Source organism: Aethalodelphis obliquidens, unplaced genomic scaffold, assembly GCF_003676395.1.
Source record: "Aethalodelphis obliquidens isolate GAN/ISIS:26980383/991018 unplaced genomic scaffold, ASM367639v1 scaffold69, whole genome shotgun sequence".
NCBI classification, from domain to species: domain Eukaryota; kingdom Metazoa; phylum Chordata; class Mammalia; order Artiodactyla; family Delphinidae; genus Aethalodelphis; species Aethalodelphis obliquidens.
The window spans coordinates 2,030,670-2,054,152 of record NW_020838013.1 but is presented as its reverse complement, the minus strand read 5'-3'; the positions used below and the strand labels follow the sequence as shown (position 1 = coordinate 2,054,152).

At 57.6% G+C, this 23,483-nt stretch overlaps 1 protein-coding gene across 3 annotated transcripts in view; it reads left to right on the top strand.

Moving 5' to 3' along the window:
- Nucleotides 1-1,091: 1,091 nt before the first annotated feature.
- The window catches only part of MACROD1 (mono-ADP ribosylhydrolase 1), a 152,318-nt gene continuing 129,926 nt past the window's right edge, over nucleotides 1,092-23,483 (top strand). Inside the window, exons 1-3 of one of the 3 annotated variants that reach the window (XM_027090654.1) lie at nucleotides 1,092-1,698; nucleotides 11,764-11,865; nucleotides 12,508-12,624. In XM_027090654.1, coding sequence (XP_026946455.1) covers nucleotides 1,401-1,698; nucleotides 11,764-11,865; nucleotides 12,508-12,624 — 517 coding nt within the window. In that variant the 5' untranslated portion in view covers nucleotides 1,092-1,400. The remainder of the gene's footprint in view (nucleotides 1,699-11,763; nucleotides 11,866-12,507; nucleotides 12,625-23,483) is intronic. The other 2 variants (XM_027090653.1, XM_027090655.1) reach the window with 2 other exon arrangements.

Sequence of the window (23,483 nt, the reverse complement as noted above, 5' to 3'; positions counted from 1 at the left end):
CAAGGCCCTTCTTGCCCTGGTAAGTTATTGGAGAAGCGGCAAGTGGTGAGGTGACCTTAGGCCTGGGGGCCTGACTACTGCATCCTGAACTCATCTCGCTGACCTTTTCGGGGAAAGGCGCAGGCCTCGTCGTTGGTGGTCCTGGAGTGTTGGGGGCCCTTGGCCCTTCCTTCCTGTCCCCTGGCTTCTGATCTACCCTCTCTGCCCACAGGTCTCCCACTGATCCTCTCTTGGGCACCACAGTGGTGCCAGCTGCATCCACAGGAGGGTTCTGTGATGCTCCTCACAGCCCTGTGAAGAGTTATCGCCACACTCAGCGCCAGAGAGGCCTGGAGCACAAGGCAGGTCTGCAACAGTCAGACCTGAGAGCTGTCTTCCTAATATACAGCTCAAGAAGCAAGGTACAAGGGGCCAGTGTACCCGAGTAAGAACGAGCAAAGCTGGTGCTAAAACCTTCTCTGGAACCCTGGCTTCTTGTCCCAGGTTAAAAAAATATCCACTATGGCGAGTTCCCTGGCCGTCCAGTGGTTAGGACTCTGCGCTTCACTACCGTGGGCCTGGGGTTCAATCCCTGGTCGGGGAACTAAGATCCCGCAAGCCACGGGAGGCGGCCAAAAACAAACAAATATCCAGTATCATATTTATCAAATAATAAAATGCTATAGAAAGACATTAAAATTTAAAATCCATCCTTATAGTCCTTGTAAAAAATTAGGAAAAATATAAAGAAAAAAATCACCCCAATTCTTCCACCGAGAAGGCCACTTGGAACTCTAATTTTCTGCCTTCAAATTACACGATTTCCACCTTTGCCTCCCTAGCTGCTCTAGGTTCGGTTCCTGCCACCGCCGCCTAAAAAGCAGCAGCGCAGCGGCCTGGGGAAAGTCGCCCAACCGGACGTACCCGCTCGCGCCACTCATCACCTCCCCACCGCCGGCGGGGACGCGCGGCTCCCGGGGACTGGGGGCGGGGTGGGTCCCGGGTGACCCATAGGGAGCCGCGCTCGACTCAGTACGCCCGGCCAGAGGGGCGGAGGCGGGGCCGGGGGCGGGAGGCACCTCCCACCAGGAAGTTGGCGGCGGCCGAGCCAGCCCTAAGAGGAGGCGCACGGCGGCCGCGCGACCCTGCGAGAACTGGGCTCAGGCGCAGCGCGACCCCGCTGGCCGGGCGGGGCGCGCACGTGTGTATACGAGTGCGGGGGCCCGTCAGCGGCCCGGACTACATGTTCCAGGGTGCCCAGCGGCGCGCCTGGGTTTTCTGGCCGCGCGGCCCGCTGGCTCCTGAGCAGGTCGCCGCGGGTTGGCACGCGTCACTTGGTTCCCGAGTAAATAAGGGAGAGAGTCCCCGAGCACCGTAAATAGAGTCCAAGTGGGCGGGGAGCCGTCCCGCGCCGCCCGCTCATGTCTCTGCAGAGCCGAGTGTCCGGCCGCCTGGCACAGCTGCGCGCGGCGGGGCAGCTGCTCGGCGCCCGGCGCCCCTGGCCCGGCCCCTCGGCGGGTGCCACGCGGACCCGCAGCACTGCGTGCGGTCCTCCGGCGTCCCTGGGCGCGTACGACCCGCGCGCGCGGACCCCAGCGGGAGTTGGGGCTTGGGGGGCGGCGGCGGTGGGGCGGAGAGCCGGGGTGCGCACCTGGGCCCCCCTGGCCATGGCGGCGAAGGTGGACCTGAGCACCTCCACCGACTGGAAGGAGGCAAAATGTAAGTGTAAGCAGGAGGGGGGCGCGAGGGGCGAGGGCGGCCCTACGTGGGCCTTCTCCGGCTGCAGCACCCCACCAGCAGCCTCGTCCACCCCAGAGAACTGGGGAAGTTAAGGTCCCATGTGCCCCGGTATGGACCCCCATTAACAGCCACGCCCCCCGTGTGCCCAGCCCCATAAACTACTTCACCGCCCCGACCAGGTCCAGGTCCCCAGTGGGGGGCAGTGTGAGGAGGGTGGCCTCACGCCATTGAAATGTGTTGCTGGGCACCCCCAGGGAGCATCCAAGACCTAGTACCTTAATCTTGTGCACGAGGGAAGCTGAGGCCCAGTGCCAGAGCCAATAGGCCAGAGTCACTCGGAGTTCGCTTCAGGATCGGACAGGCTCTGAACTCCCCAGCTTTTGCGTAGTATGGTTTCTCAAGGGGTGGCATTTTAGGCAGAGTGGCAGGGAATGGGCTGAGGGGACAGCTCTGGGGCTGGCATCCCACCTGGTGGGATCAGATAGCCACAAGGAGTGGCCTCCCTGAGCAGGCCGGTTCCACCTCCCCCCACGCCTACCCGGGGGGCCTGCCTCTCTAGGCACGTGGTTTGGTGCCCTTTTGCCCTTAACGTTGGCCTCTGGACACTTGTGAGCACTCTCTGCCTTATTCCTGGGGGACACAGGACAGAGGAGCTGCGGGGCAGGGCAGGGATGGGGCGTTGTGCCTATGAGAACAGTGACCCCCCGCCGCCCCCCCCCCCAATACCCAGGAATCGATCCATTTCCTCCCGCTCTGGGGCAGGGCATGAGTCCTGGTGGGCATGAATCCCAGGGCTGGACTCTGGGCCCGAATAGAGCAGGGAAGGCAGGCAACCTGACCTGCAGAGCCCCAAATAGCCCCGGCTGCCTGTCCAGCTGCCCCTGCCCTTCAGGGCCTGCTCCCTGGGCTCCTGTGACCATTCGGGCTGGATCCCCTTTCAAAAGAACAGGGGCAGCAGCTCATTGGCTGGGCCCTTGTGGTGAAGTGGGTTCAGCCAATGGGGTTGGGAAGGCAGGCCTAGGGCGGGCTGTGGTTGGGGGCAAGGGGAAGGCATCCTCTTGGGATTGGAGGTAGAGTTCAAGATGACTTACCACTGTCATGAATTGCATTGCCTTCACTGGGATCTTAAAGCACCAGCAGGAAGCACTTGACTTTGCTCCCGGAACACAAGGAGTGCTTGTCAGCCCTTCAGCCCTGGCCCCAGAACACCGTTCAGGGTGGGGAGTGGGGGCTGGCCCCCTGGTACGGGGACTGTCCCCGCAGGGAGCCCTGCTTTCCCTTCTCTGTCAGAGAACAGTAACCCAGGGTGGTGGGAAAGAGAGCTGGGGAGGCCAGGGCCCCAGGCACCTGTTCCTGGATCCGCCACTTTTTCTAGGACCCAGCTCTCCGCCCCTCCCATTCCTGGGTGCCACTGAAAACTTCCAGACCTCATGAAGCTGATGGGTCAGGGATTCCCAGGCTGCTCTCTGCTAGGAGCTGGGATTTCCATTCATTCAGTCCATGTTTATCGAGTGCCTTCTATGTAGCCAGCACTGTTGTGCTGGGGAGACAGGCAAGGACCCTGGCCTCACGGAGCTTAGGGGGAAGAAACGGTAGAGGATGTGATCAAGGCAATGAGACAATGCCAGGTAGAGGTCAGTGCTGCAAAGAAGCCGTGGCAGATGGGGCCGCGTGAGTGCCAGTGTCCAGTCAGGGGGCAGTGTGAGGAGGGTGGGCTTGCCCCAGGAACCCCAGCAGTAGGTGTGAAGCCGCCCGCCCCCCAGCAGCCGTTAGGTGGCAGTTTGTGGGGGTGAGACACACGGAGGTCTCTCTGTGTCTTAGTTACCTATTGCTGCATAATAACAGGTTACCCAGACACTTGGGGGCTTAAAACAGCAAACATTTATATTATCTCACAGTCTCTGAGGCTCAGGAAGCTGGGAGTAGCTTAGCTGGGTGGTCAGGCTCAGGGTTTCTCAGGAGGTTGGCGGGGACTTGGTTAGGGGTGGAGTGAGCCCTTCCCAGATGGCTCACTCCTGTGAAATGGCTGTTGCCCAAATGCCTCATCTGGCCCACATTCAAGGGGAGGGAAATTAGTTTCCACCTTTGGGAGGGAAGAGGATCAAAGAATTTGGGGCATATTTTTAAAACTGCCACGCGGAGGGACTGCCTCAACTGGATTCTGCCTCTGATTGGGGCCCAAGCTTTGATCCGTTATTTATTTGGCCACGCTGCTCAGCTTGCAGGATCTCAGTTCCCCGACCAGGGATTGAACACGGGCCCCCAGGAGTGAAAGCGCCGAATCCTAACCACTGGACGGCCAGGGAATTCCTACAATCAGTGTTCATTTACCTAAGTATACTGCTGTGTAACCACTACTTTGATCAATAGGTAGAACACTGCCATCGCCCCACAAGGTTCCTTTGAGCCCCTTTCCAATCAGTACCCCTTACTGCTAATCATTTTTCTATCTGTTCATTTTGTTTCTTCTTGAACTTCGTATCACCAGAGGCATATACTGTGTCCGGTTCTTTTTACTAATATCTGTGTGACTCGTCCACATTATTGGGTGTACCGACAGTTGGCTCTTTTTTATTGCTGTGTAATGTTCCATGGTGTGGATGTACTGCAGTTTGTGCACGCAGTCTCCTGTTGATGGGCACTTGGTCTCCAGTTTGGGACTGTTGGGAATAAAGCTGTTGTGAATATCCTTGTACATGTCTTTGATGGACATGTGCTCATCTTTCTGTTGGGGGTATACTTACACAGGCCTCTAAATGCTTGTCTATGCCTGAGATGATCCTCTCTCAAAGACTGGCACATAGTAACCAAACTCACAAGAGACTGATGTATAGTTCAGAGGGTTGAGGTGCAGTTCACGCTGAGGAAATGTAATAGCTGTGGGTCTGGAAACTCATGTGCACATGGGCAGGGCCTCCTCTCCCTGTGGAAAAGCCATGTGGAAGCCAATTCACAGTCTTAAGTTTGCTCAGGAGCAGGTGTTCTCAACTAGGGAGCTGGTTGAATGATTTTGGAAGCTGATCCCACTGCCCTGGGCAGGCTGGGCAAGCTTTCCTGCCAGGGGTGCGCCTACCCACTGAGGATGCCCTTCCCCGGGCGGTTGCTCAGTGTTCCAGTACAAATGCAGTGCTGAGTGCCTGCTCTGGGCCCCAGGTGCAGATGCCTCAGTCCATGGCCCAGCGAGTCCTCTGGACAGATAGTCAAATTCTGCCTGGGTTCTGCACATTCCTTTTTCCTGGGTTCAAGCTGACTGCCCACTTCTGTGGACCTGTTCTTTCTGTGGACCTATTCTTTCTCTAGGTAGGTAAATACCATCAGGCTGATCTTCCTGGCTAGGAGACATTCAGTCTTTTTGAGAGACCTCTGCAGTATTTGATTTCACTGGCCAGGGGTTAATTTCTATAATTTAATTCCCTCAGTTCTGGAGTGTCTCATTACCACCCGCCCCCGCCAGGTTGTGCCTTTTCATCAGAAGATTGTGGAAACAGTCCTACTGTAAGGCAGTTGGGTACGAGGGGACTTAAGTTCAGGCACTGGGGTGTTTGGGGGCTTTGCCTCCACAGGAGGGGCCTGGCCTCCAGGAGAAGGGCACAGATCCTCCTTCTGACCTGTGGTAGGGGCAGAGCTGTGTGCTAAAAAAGAGAACGGGTATTGGTGTCATCAGACATGGCAAGCCCTGGCACCACTGCTTCCATGCTCCCTGAGCCTCAGTTTCCTCATCTGTAAGATGGGACCAACAGCACCCGATTTGCAGGTTGTGCTGGGATCACATCAGAAACCATTTTGTACACAGCGGCCAAAGGGTCCCCAGTGCCCCCCTCCCTTGACACCCCCCAATGCCCCCCGTCCCTTGTCACCCCTCGGGTCTATCTCCTCTCTCTGCCCTGTTCTGGCCATGGGGACACTGAGCTTATATAAACTTGTCTCCCCTGTGGTCTCAAATGCTAGAACTCTGACCCTCAGTTCCTGAGCCCTGTTTCCTCTCCCAGGTGGCTCAGGATAGGGTCATGTGTTCCAGCCTGTTTGCATGGGGCAAGGCAAAGACTGATTTCAACCCCTGTGGGATTTCACGCAGAGCAGATGATTTATCTGATTCGACTGCCGAACCAGAAAATTTCCCAGGCACACCTGGGAATTGGGTGGGCTTCTCCCACCTGTCTTCTGGGAAGCAGCCTTGGCACGTCCCGGTGCGGGCGGAGGCGAGGGGGTCTGGGAGAGCAGAAAAGCTCCAACGTGCCTCCTGCCATCTCCCCTTTGCTCGTGCCATAGGCTTTGATGAGCCTCTGCTCTTGGGGGACGGTGAGAGGTGATTAATGCCCCCACCGCCGTGTTCCCAGAGCCCAGCTGTTATCAGCCCTGCCCACCCGCCCTTCTTCAGAAGAGGGGCCTCCCTCCGCGCCAGCCTGCCCTCAGCTTTCCGAGCACCATCTCGTGAAGTGCTATAAAGACACTTCTTTAAACACATCACTGAAGTCCCGTTCGCCCGGTGCCCTTTACGGTTCTGACGCAGCCTGCTTCCTCCAGCTCGGCTTTCGTGCCCGGGAGCCACTGAAAGCTTATCTGGGGTCAGACCTCCCCATCAAAATTTACTGCAAACATCCTTTTACAGCACCTGTCTCGCTGAGCTGTGAAATACTCTCGCCTCTCCAAAAAGGAAAGAAAATTAGAACGTATGTTGTACATCTTTTATAAGAAAAATAAATCTCACCTGTGCTTTAAGTCGGCACCCGTCCTTCTGGCAGAGGGAGGTGGCGCGTGTTATAAGTGTGTGGGGCACATGCCCACCGTAAGGGTCCTGCTTCTCCTCCTCCCGGAGCGAGTGAGGAGGGTCTGGGGGCGGCCCCGCTGCTGATGAAGCTGAGGCTGTGAAGACAGCGCTCCGGTCCTCAACCGGCTTCTCCTTCCCATAAAGCAGAGAGCAGTGCAGCCGGTAGCTCCTCGGGGTCAGGCTGCAACCTTGTTGAGTGAGAACACGGCTCCCCGCACACTGGCCTCGCGAGGTGTGCGCCTGGGGACCACAGGCCGGAAGGGCAGGCTGGCAGGTGTCCCCAAGGTTGGCGCCTTGTCAGCCGGTAGCTGAGCTGGAAGCTCTGACGGTCTTCCTTTGCCGTCTCCGGGAAGCAGAGTCGTGTTTTGGTCTTTGCTGGAGAGAGAGGACTGCGTGGGCTGTGGGTCACTCAGAGCAGACCTCGGGTACTGGGGAGGGCAGTGCAGGACAGAGCCCTGGGCTGGGTCCCGCCCTGGCTTCCTTTTGCTTGCCTGTGGCCAGGGCGATTGCTCTGCTGATTTTGTAAAGCAGGGTGGTGGCATCTGCCAGATGGTGTCTGCTCGGGGACCTGAGCCATCTCTGGGCATCCCAGACTAGTGCCGTGGGGTGCCTGGGGCCTGCCCCAGCCAGAGGGACTCCGGTCTTGGGAGTCCTATGGGGTTGGTCTGCGCTCTGGCTGACCAGCCCCTCCAGTGTCCCAGTACGGGCCTGCACTCCGGCCACAGGTCCAGCCAGCTCTGAGTACTGGCACTTGGGCATGCCAAGGCCTCGGAGGGGGCCTTTGGTCACAGTTGTGCAAGACGATAAATATGGGGACCCAAATAACTTAAACAGCTCCTGCACCTGCTTTGCCCCAAGTTGGAAAAATAATGTTTCCCCTCCCAAATTTTGTCTTGTTTTCGTTTGCTCTCTTTGGGCCTTCTTATTTCACACACAGGAAAGACTGAGTATATCTGATGTGTATATCGCACTCGACAGCTTCCTCTGTGTTTTCGCAGCCAATCTTCTTGTTCACAGCAAGCTTGGGTGCCAAGGAAGGCTGGCCTTGTCCCTATTCTAGAGTCGAGAAAACTGAGGCTGAGAGGGTGAGCACCTTGCCCACGAACATGATGGTGGGAGGTCATGAGCCCAAACCTGGGGGGACCGAGGAGCAAGAGTGGAATCAAACCCCCAGCAGCGGCCAGGCCACGGGCCGGCAAACGCCCCAGACGGGCCGGGGGAGGCTGCCAGAGCCTTGCTTTTGCTCTCCCGTCCAGCTGTTCTAGATTTCTCTCCATTTCCCCACCCGTACGCTCTCTCCGACCTCAGGGCTTTTGCACGCGTTGTTCCCTCCTCCCAGAAGACCCTGTTCTGTTAGCAAACTTGCCCGCAACCTTCAGGTCTCAGCTCCTTGGTTCATTGATTCATCCCACAGATGCCCGGGGACACTCACACACGCTTTATGCTGTGCCAGGTGCTGGGAATCCAACATACACATGACATATCCCCATATGGCCAAGGTCAAGCAAAGCACAGATGGTAGGGGAGGCAGCTGCTCTGGGAGGGGGAGGGCAGTGAGGAGGGAACTGTAAAGGAAGACCAGGCAGGAGGCACAGCAGGTACAAGGGCCCTGAGGCGGGAAACAGCTTGGCTGTTGGGGGAACTGAAAGGCTGAGGGGCTGTGGGCAGGGTGAAGTGCAGTGGGGAGGGTAGCACGGGAGGAGGTTGGGAAAGAGGCAGGCTCTCCAAGCCCTGGCAAGGACTTGGGGTTTGAACTGAGCTTCACACAGAGAGACAGCTTCTATCTGACTTCTGTCCCTAATATCTCTGGGCTGCTGTGTTAGGAGCAGACCATAGGGTGGACACAGGGAGTCAGCTGGCCGGGCGGGGCGGGGGGAGGCGCTTCCAGAGGGGTCTAGGGAGCAATCAATGACGGAGGCTTAGCCCTGGTGGGAGTAGCAGAAGGCACGGTGTCTGTGGTGTTGGGGGGATAAATCTAACAGCCTGCAGATGGATGGAAGAGGGAAGAAGAGAAAGGAAAGGCCCTTGGTTTGGGGCCCCAGCAAAGTCTGGGGCCGTTCACTGAGAAGGAGGAAGGATAGAAAGGTCAGAAGCTCAGTTCTGCACACACAGAATTTGGGGATGAGAGCAGGCTGTGGGCCTGGGGGAGCAGATGCGTGGAAGAGGCGAGGGGCTGGAGGTGCAGCCTTGGGACCATGAGCGTTTTCGAATGCGTGGAACTGATGTGAAAACCCAGGGAGAGGGTGTAGATTAAGGAAGAGGGGAGGCAGCAAGGAGGCTGAGAAGCGGGGCCAGCGAGCAGCCTGGGATCGGAAGTTGGGGGTCCTGAGAAGAAGGAAGGGGTTGGGGGTGCTGAGCGTACAAGGGAGGCCAGGAAGGGCCACTGAATAAGGACAAGTGGCCAGTGTGGTGCCTCTGACCTTGGCCTTGATGGAGAGGTGGGGTCGGGGGGAGGAGGAAGTGGAGACAGCGAGTGGAGACAGTGGAATGAGGCAGAGAAACGAGGCCACAGCTACAGCGTGTGGAATGCGTGGTTGAGGGAGGGTTTTGTTTTAAAAGCCGGGGTACACCAGAAGGTGTTTGAGGGCAGGCAGGACAGTCCAGTGGAGGGGGAGCCGCAGGAGTGAGTCCTTGGGGAGGTGAGCTGGGCGGTCTTGGCTGGGAGGAAGGGCCTTCGTGCCCAGTGACCTGAGGGAGGGAGGACGAGATATGGGCAGGTGTGGGGGGGGGGTGTTCTGCCTTGGTGGGAGGGGGAGGCAGCATCCACTGGATGGATGGCCGGGAGGACAAGCGGAGGAGCTTGGCAGAGGGAGAAGGGGGAGCGGGCACCCACTTCAGAAGGAGCGGCTGGAGTGGCCTCCTAGGGAAGATGAAGAACTTAGCGGGAGCCTCTGCTTGGTTGGTGGGGGTTCCTCGAGCGATTTGCAGCTCCTGGGGCGGACCGGAGAAACTGGGGGTACCTCTTCCAGGAAGCTGTCCCAGCCGCCCCTCTGTTTGGTCAGGCCCCAGACCTCGCCTCGCCTCCCAGGTTTGGTGCATGGTGGGTGCTCAGTAAATATGTTAACTGACTGATCTGTATTCAGACTGCCAGGGAGAGGCAGAGCCTGGATGGAGTCGAGCCTGTTGTTTGCTTGGCGGTACCGTCTGCCGGCAGCTGAGTGCTTTGTTTTGTGCCCAGCTAAGCCTGTTCTGCTTCTCATTTAACGCGAGGGAGCTTTCTGTGCCCCCATTTTACAGAAGAAGACAAGCAAGGCTTGGAGAAGCACTTCAGTTCCTTCGAATACCAGCACCATCCCCCCACCGCCACCCCCCCCCCCAACACGCAAAGAAAGGAGCGTTTAAAGTAGGAGCTCTTGGCCTGTTTCTCAGATCATGGGGAGGGCAGACCCTTGAGAAGGAGGCTGGGAAATGGGCTGTGAGCATCCAGGGACTCTAGTGACAGGGGACTGTCCACGCTGGGTACCATCCACGCTGGATACCCTTGCCCCTTAGAAAGAATGAGAATGGCACTGCTGTGGGGGGATTCTTAATCTCTACCTGGTGGAAGCATTTTTAATCTGATTTGGGTGCCCCTGGGATGAGGTGCCCCTGTCTCCCCTCAGCATCATTCTCCCCCTGTGCTTGCCTCCTGCCCCACACCCTGGATTGCACCCACCCAGAACCTCGAACATGCTGTTCCGGATGGTGGAACACCCTTCCCTACCCTGGCTACCTCTCAGTCCTCTTCCCAGTCTCCGCTAAGCCCCCCTGGACTGGGGTTCCGGCTACCTCCTCTCCCAGTCCCCGAGTGTCCCTTCCGTAGCACTTCTTGGAATTTGGGTTGCTTGCTTGATCGGGTAAAGCCTGGTCAGCCTCTGTCTCCCCTGCTGCATTATAAATTCACGAGGGCCAGGACCACGTCTGCATTGCTGGGGGTTGGATCTCCAGCACCATGTGTAGGACCTGCGTGTGATGGGTGGTTGAGGAAGGGGGTGGGAAGTGGCTGCCGGAGAGTGTGGTTCTATCTTGAGATGGAGTTGGTGTAGCACATTCAAGGTGTAACGAGCTTGTGGTAATAATTCCCTACAGTGTTGAGCTGGACTGTGAACGGGGCCCTTTCCAGGCTCCTCGGGCATCTTGAGGAGCAGAGGCTTGGATGGACTGACTTTGGCAGGGCAAAGGCACATATGGGGGACCCACCTGTCTCTTGAATATCTGTCTGTCTCTGCCTTTCCACAGAAGGCTCCAGCAGGCAGACCCTACCTCTCCCCCTACCCCCTCTAATTGCCCTCCTACCTCTGCACATTTTCTGATGCTTTTTGGGTTCCTTGACTGTCGTCTTTCCTCTTTGTTGTCTCTCCCTCCCCTGGTGGTCACTGGGGGCTGCTCCATCTGGGGAGTGTGTGGTGGAGGACAAGGCTGGGCTGAGAGCCAGGCTGCCCTGGTGGTCTCAGGCCGGCAGGGGGAGCCCACGAGCCGCGAGCCTGGACTGCTGCTCTGGAGAGAGGCTTCCCTGCCTGGGGCCACCCAAAGGGAAGACCAGGCCCAGCAGGGGAACCAGCCTGGGTGGACCCAGAATCTGTGAGTGGATGGGGGGCCTGGCTTCCCACTCACTAGCTGTATGACCACGGGTGGCTTCCTGACCTTCCTGAGCCTGTTTCTTTATCTGTAAAATGGGGACAATTCCAGCCACTCCCTTGATTCATGACTCACCCCAGTGGGTATCTCTCCGCGGGGAGCACTCTGCCAATGCAGGGGGTTTGTCACAAAGGGGCACCAGACCCACTTGCTTCTGTGGCTCTTTGAGGAGCACGGGTGTCCTGGTTCCCTGTGTCCTGCTGCCTACAAATAACGACAATGATGATGTAACTGATTGATGATGTAACTGATTCAGTGCCGCCGACCTACCTGGCCTTAGCATGTATGAGTAAGCTTGAAATTAGTCTGCAAGGGCTGTCTTGAAGATATTAGGGACCCAGAGGTGTGGACGCAACTGGAAAGTGGCAGAGTTGAATTCTGCACTCAGGTCTGTGGTGCCTGAGAGACACCCTCCACCTCCATGGGCCTCAATTTCCCCTCCTAACAAAGAGGGCACAGCAAGATCTTCTAGGGGACCCTCCTTCCGCGCCCCTCCCCGTGTGCTTGCGGGAAGGATGGGTGTGCAGGGCTGCTTTGCATCCTTGGACGAGGCGAGCATCCCCGTGAGGATAGGAGACCTGTGGGAGGTGGGGAGGCCCCCTGGACTGCTCCTCTCCCTGCCCGCCTGACTCTCCTGCCCACCCCACCCGCCCCTGCAGCGTTTCTGAAGGGCCTGAGTGACAAGCAGCGGGAGGAACATTACTTCTGCCGGGACTTCGTCAGGCTGAAGAAGATCCCGACGTGGAAGGAGGCGGCGAAAGGTAGGCCCTGCGCTGGGCAGCCCAGCTGTCCGGGTGGTGTGTGGCCCTTTCAGGCCCATACCTTGGAGAATCATAAAGACAAGGCCAAGAAGGAGAATGGCGGCAGCATTTATGAGTGCTTGCTGTGTGCGGGCCCTTTGCGGTGTCACCTCATTTAATTATCAACACAGCCTGAGGCAGGTTCGGTTTTTATCGCCATTATACCGTTGGGAAACTGAGCCTTAGACCTGCAATCCCATGGCCGCTGGAGCTGGGATTTGCTGCTTGGTGTAGCGGCCAGCAGTGCAGCGTCCTGGTGAGCGCGTAGGCCCTGCAAATTTCAGGCCTGGTAACTGGGAACCCAGGCCAAGTTACTTAACCCTCCTAGGCCTCAGTTACCTGGTGTGTAAAACGGGGATGGATGGCATTGCTACTCTACCTGTGTGCAACGTTGTGCAGATTCAAGGAGATGAGTGTGTGCTGCACACAGTAGGTGCTTAGTCAGCGTGGGCTGTCATTACCGTGTCGTCGGTCCTCGCGTGGCACGTTGCCTCTGGAGGTGGAGGGCAGTTGATGGTGGCTTGCCTGACTGGTGGCCACTGGTGGGTCACTCTGCTGTGGGCACCTCTCTATGACCCCACCCTCGGCCTCTGCTTGTTCCAGGGGTGACCGTGAAGGTGGAGGAGCCCAAGTACAAGAAGGACAAGCAGCTCAACGAGAAGATCTCCCTGTTCCGAGGTGATATCACCAAGCTGGAGGTGGACGCCATCGTCAACGCCGGTGAGTGAGGGCTTCTGGCCAGCCTGAGCCAGAGACCTGGGTGGCCACCTCGTCACTGTACCAGGCACGCGTGGATGCCACCTGGCTCCAGTGAGGCTCGGGTGGCTGGGCGAGGGTGGCCTGCTGGCGCCACGGGAGCCCAGCGTGTCGGCAGCGTGGACTCCTCTCCCCTTGAAACCCTGACCTACTGCGTCAGGGGCGCCATGGCTGAGCTGCCTCGAAGCTCTGAGACCCGTTAGTGGCGGGTAAGGGAGAGAGCTCCGCTGGAATTGCGCCGGACTGCCCTGCCAGGAAGGCGGTGGCCAGAGGGGGTGGTCCGACCGTGGGGGCTGCAGATGCCCCTGACCACTGCTTTCCTTCCTCCGCCTCCTGCCCTCCCAGCCCCCCTTCTAATTGGGGTGGGCGAGTAAACATGTTGGGGAGCATGTCAGAAGAAGGGTGGGGGCAGAGGCCCCTGCACCCCTGTCAGCTTCCTGCGACGGCTCTTGCTGACTGGGCAGTTTATTGTGATGAGTTGAGGAGTCTTTTGTGTCTCTCCCCTCTTGGGAGAGGGAGGAAGGTGGCGGCTCTGCTCCCAGGCAGTGGTTGTCTGGCTGAGGTCAGGAGTGGTGTGTCAAGGGGCGGTCAAGTCCAGCAGGTGCTCAGGTGGTTCACAGGACAAGGGCGAGTGGGGGCCGAATCCCCCCACTGTGGTTGCCAAGTGTCACAGGACGGAGCCTCCTTCCTGGAGAAAGGTTCGCAGGCCTGGGCAGACCCCCTTGTCTTGGGTTCCAACTCATAGGGAAACTCCACCGTGCTAGCCCCTCCCCACCTGCGCAGTCTCAGGCGCTCCCAGGAGCGTCTCAAATCTCCTTCATCGCGCCCTTGGGCTTGCAGCCATTGGCTGACCCCAGTGCTGGCCAGGGCGTGGAGTGGCCAAGTGACTCTGGGTCTTGGTGGTGCCCGTGCTGGTCTTGCTAAGCGACTGGGCTTGAGTGACCAGGGGAGAGGTGGCCACTCATCCGCTCTGGGCCCGCTTGTCTGTGATCTGGGTTGCATTTCCGGCAGTGGCATTGCTCTGCGTGTCTCCCCGCTGACGTTCGCAGAACTGTGTGGTCACAGGGGTGTTCCCTCCCCCCTCATTGCCTATTTCAGCGCACAGGTGACCAGTCACAGGAAGGTAGGAGTTCTGACTCGGAGCAGGGTGTGGTGGGGTCACCTTTGGGTTTCTGCTTCCTCTGATGTGTTTCTCTTGGGCCACTAGGATGGTGGGTAGCAGCGAGGTCCCCATCTGGGGAGACACAGGGCTAAGACAAGTCAAGTCACAGTGGCCCAGGAGAGAAGGGTATTCTTGCTGCCTGGACCCCAGAGGGATGGCCTGGTGTGGAAGGACCAAGCCTTGGGGCCCCGGCTGAGGGGACATTGCCACAGGCCTGCGAGGCTGCCCTGCCTAGTGCCCTGGGCCCTGTCAGTCACTGGCAAGGGTGTGGGAGGCGCCCCGCTGGTACTTTTTTTTTTTAAATAAATTTATTTATTTTATTTATTTATTTTTGTCTGTGTTGGGTCTCCGTTGCTGTGTGCGGGCTTTCTCTAGTTGTGGCGAGCGGGGGCTACTCTTGGTTGCGGTGTGCGGGCTTCTCATTGCAGTGGCTTCTCTTGTTGCGGAGCACGGGCTCTAGGCACGAGGGCTTCAGTAGTTGTGGTGCACGGGCTTAGTTGCTCCGTGGCATGTGGGATCCTCCCGGACCAGGGCTCGAGCCCGTGTGCCCTGCATTGGCAGGTGGATTCTTAACCACTGCGCCACCAGGGAAGTCCCCTCACTGGTACTTTTCTTCCTGAGCTGCAAAGTGGCCAGAGAGAAAAGTAGGGCATCTTATCCCCTCCTTCCCAGCCAGGTTGATGGTTGGCAGCCAGGAGGGAGGGTGTGGGGACCCAGGCAGGGTGTGGGCAGAATGCAGATGGAGTGGTGTGGGGGCTCTGGAGCCTGCCCGCGGGGCTGCAGGCATGATTAATGGCTCTGCCTAAGTGCCCTTGTGCCTGGCCAGACTCTGAGTGCAGCAGCTCTGTCAGCCTCTCATGCTCTCAGGGAAGCGCTTTGGTCCTGGCTTCATTTGATTTGCCAGGGCTGGGCGTGGCAGTGTTTGCTGTGTCTTTCTGGGGACTCCCCTTCTCCATGTACCTGCCTGGGCTTGCATGATGGGAATGGCGGGAAACCCACCCATTGGATAGTTGGGGATATTAGGGTCTGATGCCCATGAACAGTGATGCTCACGCAGCACCTGGCATGAACAGAGCCCTCAGCACCTACCGCTGTTGTTGGTGCTTGAATTGATGTCAGCAGAGTCACTGGACGTCAACCCTGGCCCAGGGATGCCAAGGGATCCTGGTACTTCCTACAAATGAGCAGCTATGCCTCCCCCTGCCTGCCTCAGTTTACTAAATACCTCCTGGTGTGTCTTCCCGGGATCTCCTTTTTTTCTAGAAAGAGTCTCATAGCAGGGAGGACCCAGAACCTGCCTGGAACCCCAAAAAAAGACTGAGGTGGGCCCTGGATCCAGAGCTCCCACACAGAGCCTGCATCCCCTGCAGACCCTCCCTGCAGGTTTTCCCAGCCCGGTGTTTGGGTGGCCTTGGCACTAATCAGACCTCGGGGGTCTTTGGTGGGTTTGGTACCCTCCAGCATCCTCCCTGGGCACCCCCCAACCATGGCCTGGGGCCGCTGCCCACCAGGGGGCAGCAGAGATCGCGGTTCCTGCGCACAGCAGGGCCGGTAAATCAGCCTGTTTATTAGCGGAATAAAAGTCGCGGCAGCGAGGGGCTTTTCAGGGCTGCATAAATCTGGTCTGTGCCTCGTGAAACCCACATGTGCTTAATTCATATGTAAAGTTTCAAGCAGGAAGAGAATACGTGTCCATTAAATTCTATTTGACTTGATTATAATCATTAGCCCTGAATAATTGCTTCTCAGCGCCGACCGCGGAGCCACCACAATGAGGAAAAGGAGCGAGCAGTTATCTCGGGGTGGGAATTTTTTAATTTTTATTTTTGAAGTCAGGGGCAGTGTTGGTCCCGCCAGGGTCTGTGGCCCATGGGGAGCTGTGTGGGTCGGACAGGGCTGGGGGCTTGAGGTCCACTGTGGAGCTTCTGGATTTTCTCGGGAGGGGGTGGGGGGCGGGGAGTCTCTCTTTGTCCCTGAGGCCAGATGGGGAAGGGGAGGGAAGATGCCATCGCTGCCTGGGCCTTGCTCCAGCTGCAGGGACCATGGAGGGGGAGGCCTGCAGGGGGCTGGGAAGGGCCTGTGCGAGAAAGGGATCAGCGCCCCAGAACCCCTCCATCCTGAAGAACTGTGGCTCGGGGGTGTCTCCAGCCGCGCAGGCGCTCTTCCCATCCCTAGGGAGGACCCTGGGGGTCCTTGGAGAGGGCAGGGGCCGGGTGTCCTCTCTTCCTGCCCCCTTCACTTCTCCCCTCCCCGCAGAGTGACTCCACCCACAGCCTCGCTCAGGACTTTGGAAAATCAGACTCAGTTTCCCAACTGTTCCCCTGGCATTTGAAGTCCAGGGCTGGTTTTTACCCCACTCTGTTGATATTTGATATGTGATTGGGGTGTGTGTGCCATTATGTGCCTGTAATAGTGGATGTGTGTGTGATTTGCTGTGTGTATAATATGATGTATGTTATATGGTATGTGGAGGGGGGCTGGAACAGAGTAGCAGGATGTTTGCCTGGCCGGTGGCAGGGCATAAGGTCACAGGGGACAGGACCAAACCCCCTCAAGCCCCCAGGGGCAGTGCAGGCCTCCCCGGGTCATCCTTGGTCTTGCCCCGGTGGCTGCCAGCCGAGGCCACTTGCTCGGGCAGAGTCTGGAGAGTCTCAGGCTCCTGCCATCTGTGCTGGCCGCGGCTCCTGCCCACGGGGGCACACTGCATCCATCTTAATTAAATTGGGCTGCCACGCTGGTGAGATAAGCCAGGAAGCCCCTGCAGCCCCCATTCTGGAGCAGGAGATTCTTTGGGGCAGCGCCTGCCTCTCCAGCTTGGCCCCACGTCCCCCAGGCTGTGTCTAGAGAGAGCCAGGCCTAGCATCTCCTCCAGAGAAAGCTTGGGTCTGGGGGGGTGCCTCAGCTTCTGGAGTGTTTATGTCTTCTCTTTGCCACGGAATGGTGGGGACTATGGGGAGAGGCAGCATGACCTTGACAGGGTCCCTTCCATGCCCTTGAGTTTGCCAGCTTACCAAGCCTGTGCTTGTGGGCCCCTAGTTCCTGACAGACAGCTGAATCCCAGGCAGGAAATGTCCTGGCACAAAGAAAGACCCCCATTCTTGGCCAGTCCAGGGTCCGGCTGCCGGCTTTGGCCTTCAGGGCATAATGGGACAGAGCAGGGATGAATGTGATGCTTTGTGCAAAGACAGAAGGCATATTAAACTGCAAAGCTGTCCCAGGCCACTGAGTCAAGGCCATGCGCGTGCTGTGGCCTCCGGTCAGGTGTCTCCAAGCCTCTATTTCCCCATCTGAAAAATGGAGCATCGCTGGCCCCACCCCAGGGCTGGCACATAGTAAGCCCCTGTAAATCAGTACTGGAAAGTCAGCACGAGAGAAACTAAGTAGAATATAATGTGACAAAACACTGGAAGCGAGGTCTGAGCAGAGTGCCACGCGTCGCCTCAGGGACCAATTAATTCTGCAAGGAGGGCGTGGGAGGCAAGGAGGGTCAGGGGAGCCTTTGAGGGGACCCGGCATGCGGGCCGGGCCGTGCAGAACAGGTGGGGAGCCATGTTTCACAGCGACAAGCTGGCCTCACTGGGAGTTTTTTTAAGTTGCTTATTTATTTAAAATAAGGCATGAAGTGGTGCTCTGTTTCCTTAAGTCTTGGGGCTTTGATTTGTGAAAATCTGCCAGCTGCTTCTATCACCCTCGTCTCCTTGGCAAGCCAGCCAAAGCCCTTGCTTCATCCCTTCTGCTGCCAGGAGGGCCCGGAGGAGCCTGGCCCCCTGGCTGTCCCTGGGCCACCGCTCGGAGTCAGTGACTTAGAGACCACCTGGATGGACTAGCAAGCAGGGGGGCCGAGGGCCGCCGACTGCCTTGTGGGAAGTGATCTGACGCTGAACTGTCTCCGTAAATCGCTTTACCTGTCACTTCAGATTTAAAGGTGTTTACTGAGGCCGGGCCTCCACAGCTACCTTCAGCAGCAGCCTCTTCGCAGTGGGCAAGGAGGGTGGGCGGGAACCTGTGAGCCACGGAAGACTCCCTGGGCCCTGGCCCCTGGGGAGCACAGGTGAGACGGGCCACTCCCTCCATGCCGACCACTTGGCATCCCCGCAAAGCAGGCAGGGCTCGGATCCCCATTTTCAGTGATCAAACTGAGGCTCAAGAAGGAGGTAACATGCCCCAGCTCGGCAGGTGACTGAGTCAGAATTCAAACTCATGTGTAGCCTTTCATTCATTCGATCAGCAGGCATACATGGCAGGCCTGTTGTGCACCAGGCATTGGGGTAGGTCCTGGGCTACAGAAGACTCAATCTCAATTCCCAAATGCAGAGTGAAAAATATGAATGGAAGGGACAGCAAAGTGCATGAGGGATGGGAATCACACCTGCAAGGGTGGGAGGCAATCTGGAGGGCTGCCTGGAGGAAGCAGTACTTGAGCTGAGAAGTAGGGATCTGAGTTAGAAGTTGGACAAGGACATTCTAAGCGGAGAGAGGGAGAGCACTGGCAGGGAGGGTGAGGCAGGTGGGACTCAGGGGAAGTTCTGGGGGGCTTGGAATGAGCCGTGGTGGGTCCTGAGCTGAGGGTCTCCCTCTAGGTCTAGGCTGTATCCACACCCCATGCTACCTCTCCTAGCCTCCTGGTGTTATATCAGCCCCACGGTGTCAATGGGAAACTGAGGTTCAGAGACTTGAAGCATCTTACCTAAGGCCACACAGCTAAGCAGTAGTGGCACAGGTAGGGAAGGTTTGCCAGACTAAAGAGCCTCCAGGAAATCCCCACCCCCCCTTTTTTCGTGGGTAGCTGGGAATACCTTCTCTTTGTTCCCTTTTCTTTTCTGGTTTAAAATTTGGGGTCCCCAGAGTGGGTCTGCTGTCATCTGTCCTCACTACAGGGAAACAGAGAAGCGGGATGGGGACTGGGTGGTCAGCGCAGAAAAGATGGGTCCAAGCTCATGGGCCCCATGAGGCCTTGTGGTGGGCTCCTGCTCCTGTGGCTGCTTGGTCGTCCTGTGCCCCAGTCCCTGCCCTGAGCACCCCACCAAGCCCTGCTTCTGGGTGGGGGTAGTGTGTTACTGTTTGTTCCCTCTGGGCCAGGGGCTGCCCCCACACTGGACATATCACCTCACTTCAGAGGCAGGCAATAATATTCCCCCAGTTTACAGATGAGGAGACTGAGGAACGTATGGGACCACAGTGCTGGGTAAAAGGCCGAGCCAGGAATCAAACCCTCATCTTTCAAACTTGGGTTTGAGAGGGATACCGTCACGTTTGCTTTTTCAGAAGTTCCCTCTGGGTCCAGTCTAGGGGTGGGGGGCTGAGTGGATAGGGAGGCCTGGGGTGCAGGTGGCTCTCTCCCCACATTAGAAAGCCTGGGACACCAAAGGCTGTGCCAAGACCTGATTTCCACCACTGCAGGAGGAGGGAGGCTCATTTCCACAAGGTCGAAAAGCGGTTACATAAATTCATAAATGATGGATCCCTTCTGAATTATTGAGATTCCCTCAAGGGCTCACAGGGCCTGGGCCAGTGAGCCAAGCTCTGGCCGATGGGCAGGACTCGAGGATCCTGGAAGGTCCTTCTGCCCCAAGGTCTTCTCCCAAGTTTCCCTTTATTAGCCAGATTGTTCCTGTCCTTCCATAGGGAATGTGACAGTGGGCAATGGACCTTGGACCCAATGATCTTTTGTCCTGAGACTCAGTAAATGTTTGTTGAATGAATGAGTGATTAGATGTCCTTGAGAGTTGGTCAGACAGCAGGAAGGACTGGATGAACCAGTGATCCCCTCTGGGCCCCCTCCTTCTGCCCCAGCCCAGACCCCACGCAGCCCTCTTGGTCGGTCATAGAAGCCAGGGCTGGAAGGGACTAGAAGGGACTAAAGCATCATGCAGGAGAGGACAGTGGCAGACTGCCACTTGTGTGGGCAGCTGGTGAGGTTCCTGGCTCAGTGTGAGGCCCAATGACCCAGTGCCTGCCACCAAGGCATTTGCAGTCTTGTAGGGAAGACAGGGGAGCATCTGAAGCCCAGAGAGAGACGGTGACCTGCTCAGGGTCACATAGCAGGGAAGTGGCAAAGCAGGCCTTCCTAACTCCCAGCACTGCCCTTTCTCCTGGGCCTTTTTCTCCCCATCACAACACACAAATGGTCAGGAAACACAGGTAGGGCTCCGCTGCCTGCCACCCCCTGCTGAGGGGCCCTGAGCCCTTTCTGTCCGGCTCATCTCGTCCTTGAGGCTGCCAGCCTTCAGCACCCACACCAGTGTGCCGGCCTGTGTCCCTGACATGATCTCCACCGCAAGCGCTGAGCTGAGGAGCCTGGAGCTTGTGGGAATGTGTGTGTTTTGAAATTAATGGGGACCATTAAATTGGCCAAGCATGAAAAGGGCTGGATCTGCAGCCCTTGGATCGCTCTCCCGGAATGATCCTGCAGTGCCTCGGCAAAGGGCTGCCCAGCCAGCTTCGGGCCTCCCCAGGAGGCTGTGTCTTGCATGGGTACCCTGTGTCCCTAGGAGGTGAAGGGGGTCTGGCACAGCATGTGAAAGCCATGGATTCCCCCCAGGAACTGGGGTCCCCTTCCCTCCCTCTCAACACAAAGCCCTGTGCAGACAGTGTTGTTTGTGGGGGTGTTGAGATGAATCTGCTCTCTCCAGACCCCTAGGGTGGGCTTACATACACACACCAGAGCCTGGCTCTGGGGACTCCTGGGTGGGACCTGCCCTGGTCCCAACTTGGGGTGGCCTCTAAGACATAACATGACCTAAAAGAGAGTGAAAGTATCCAGCCCCCGCCTCCTCACCTCCCAATCTCCAGACAGCCCCACCCGCTCTGGAGTCTCCATTACAGGACATTGAAATTGGGACTTGGAGTCCTGGGTATGAGTCCCGGCTCCACTGTGCACCAGCTGTGTGGCCTCAGGCAAGCCCCTTCACCTTTCTGAGCCTCGGTTTTCTCATCTGTAAAACGGGGATAAAAGTGCATTAGGGGGCTTCCCTGGTGGCGCAGTGGTTAAGAATCTGCCTGCCAATGCACGGGACATGGGTTTGATCCCTGTGTCTGGGAAGATCCCACATGCCACGGAGCAACTAAGCCCGTGCGCCACAACTACTGAGCCTGCGCTCTAGAGCCCATGAGCCACAACTACTGAGCCCACACACCGCAGCTACTGAAGCCCGCACACCTAGAGCCCGTGCTCTGCAACAAGAGAAGCCACCGCAATGAGAAGCCCGCGTACCGCAAAGAAGAGTAGCCCCTTTTCGCCACAACTAGAGAGAGCCCTGCATGCAGCAACGAAGACCCAGTGCAGCCAAAAATACAAAAAAAAAAAAATGTGCATTAGGACCCACGTCCTGGGTCATTGTGAGTTTGTTTGTTTTTTAAATGTTTATTTATTTATTTTGGCTGAGCCAGGTCTTAGATGCAGCACACAGGATCTTCGTGGCCACCTGCGGGATGAGATTTAGCTGCGGCGTGCGGCCTCTAGTTCCCTGGCCAGGGATGGAACCCAGGCCCCCTGCATTGAGAGTATAGAGTCTTAATCACTGGACCGCCGGGAAGTCCCGCATCGTGAGTTTGAAAGGAGACAATTTGCTCAGCACAGCGACGTCTGGGATAGAGGAAACCCAAGAAATGCCAGCTCTGGGCCTCCTGCTGTTGCTGCTTCTCTGGGAGGGCAGCTCAGACCCGTGGAGCCAGGACTGCTGTGCACCAGCCCTCAGTAGGGCTGGGTCAGGGGATGTCGAGGGCACCGCCTTCCTGTCCTCCCTGTGGTGAGCCGAGCACTTGCTGGGCCCAGGGAGGTGAGGAGGGCCCTTCCTCACCCCTAGTCTGTTGGATTTGGGGTCTCTTGACCGTGAGCATGCAGGGCAGGAGGGCTAGCCCCCCTCCCCTCCGTGGCAGGGCTGTCAGTGTCTGCTCTGCCTTCTGTGGGGAAAGGTGTGTGTGTCACATGGGAACAGCCCAGGACAGGGGATGTTCCCTCTCCTCAGGGGGCCAGGAGGTGGGGTGTTGGCTGAAGCTGTCCTTCAGAGCTTGGCTGCCTCGCCTGAGCCCGAGCTGGCAGACCTGAAGCCACCTGTAGCTCCCAGCCCTCACTTCCTCTCCCCTCCTCGGGGTCTTCTTGCGTTTCAGAAGCTCACCTTTGGGGCTCATTTATTTATTCTGCAAATCGTTTCTACTCATGTTTCCTCAGGCCCTGCTGGCAGCCATGTTTCACGTGGCTGCAGTGACTGCATCACGGGTTCCCTTTCCCTGCAATCTTTTTTTTTTTTTTTCTGGCCACGCTGAGCAGCTTGTGGGATCTTGGTTCCCCAACCAGGGATCGAACCCACGCCCTCGTCAATGGATGTGAGGAGTCCTAACCACTGGACTACCAGGGAATCTCCCCCTTGTAATCTTGACTGATCACTTATGGAAGGGGTGTAGCTCTTCTGGGGGGTCCTGGAGCCAGGCCTGGGCTGGAAGCCCCCCACGGGTGTGGCACGGGCTGGCCTCAGAGCCAGCTCACAAAATATTGATAGATTGGGGTAAAATCTGGTTCCACTAGCTGCTTCTCCGGGCCTCAGTTTCCACACGTGCACCTCATGGGAGGATGAAGAGGAAAAAATGAGTTAGTGCCTGTAATGCCTTGCGCACTGGAGGGGCTCAGTAAATGATAAGTATTGTTCTTATTAGTGAAGTATCTCACTGCACCACCCACTAGACCGGAGCCCCTGGAGGGCAGGATCAGGGTCCACTGACCCCTGGTCTCCATCCCTGGACAGGGCTGGCACATGGCCGGTGCCCATCTGTGGCGGGGGCTGTCCAAGAATGTCTGCACAGCAGTTCCCCAGGAGGGACACAAAAGGACAGGAACTAACAACTCATCTCTGCTGAGGACTGCTGGGTGAAAGCAGGCTGCCCGGTGGGCACAGTGGCGGGAACTCCTGCTGCCTGCACATCGGGCAGGGGAGGGACCACAGATATTTATGTCCTTGTGGGAGTGTCAGGAGCCAATGAGGACTTGGGAACCAGGAGCTTGGGCTGCAGCCTCTGGGGAGGACAGGTACTGGGTGTGGACCCGGGTTTGACAGTGAGCCCGGATGGCCCTGAGAGGGTGGCAGTGGGGGGTGGACACGGCTGACTGGCATCACCCGCTTTGGTTCATTAAAACCCCATCAGCCAAAGCCCACACCCAGCGGCAACAAGTGGTCCTGTAGAGCGGTACCCACCCTCCTCCTTCCCCTCGCTGCTGTCTCCCCCTCTTCGGACATTGTAATTGCCATAAAAATAGGAGCTTAGCTGCGGTGGCTGCGTAGCATGTGGGAAGAGAGAGGCCGGGCTGTCAGCCATCCCCCTACCAGCAGGGCTCGAGCCTGTTTTATTATTGCCGCCTGGCTGTATTTCACGTAGGTTTAAACATCATCAAACGCCACATCCCTTTTGAAAAGCAAGAGCTACCTTGCTGAGGGTGTTGAGGAGAAACAGGAACGTTAAAATCTACGAAGCAAATGGCCCAGAATTGACATTTGTGACGGGAGCCTTACAGCTTTGTCAAAGGAGCTAAGGCCTGCTTGGCAGCTGGCGGGAACTTTCTGGTGAGGCTCATGGGTCATGCAAAGGTGGGGCAGGTTGTGGCTGAAGCTTTGTGGTTTGGCAGGGAGGGGACCAGAGTGTTGTTGATGGAATTCTGTGGGTCACCTGA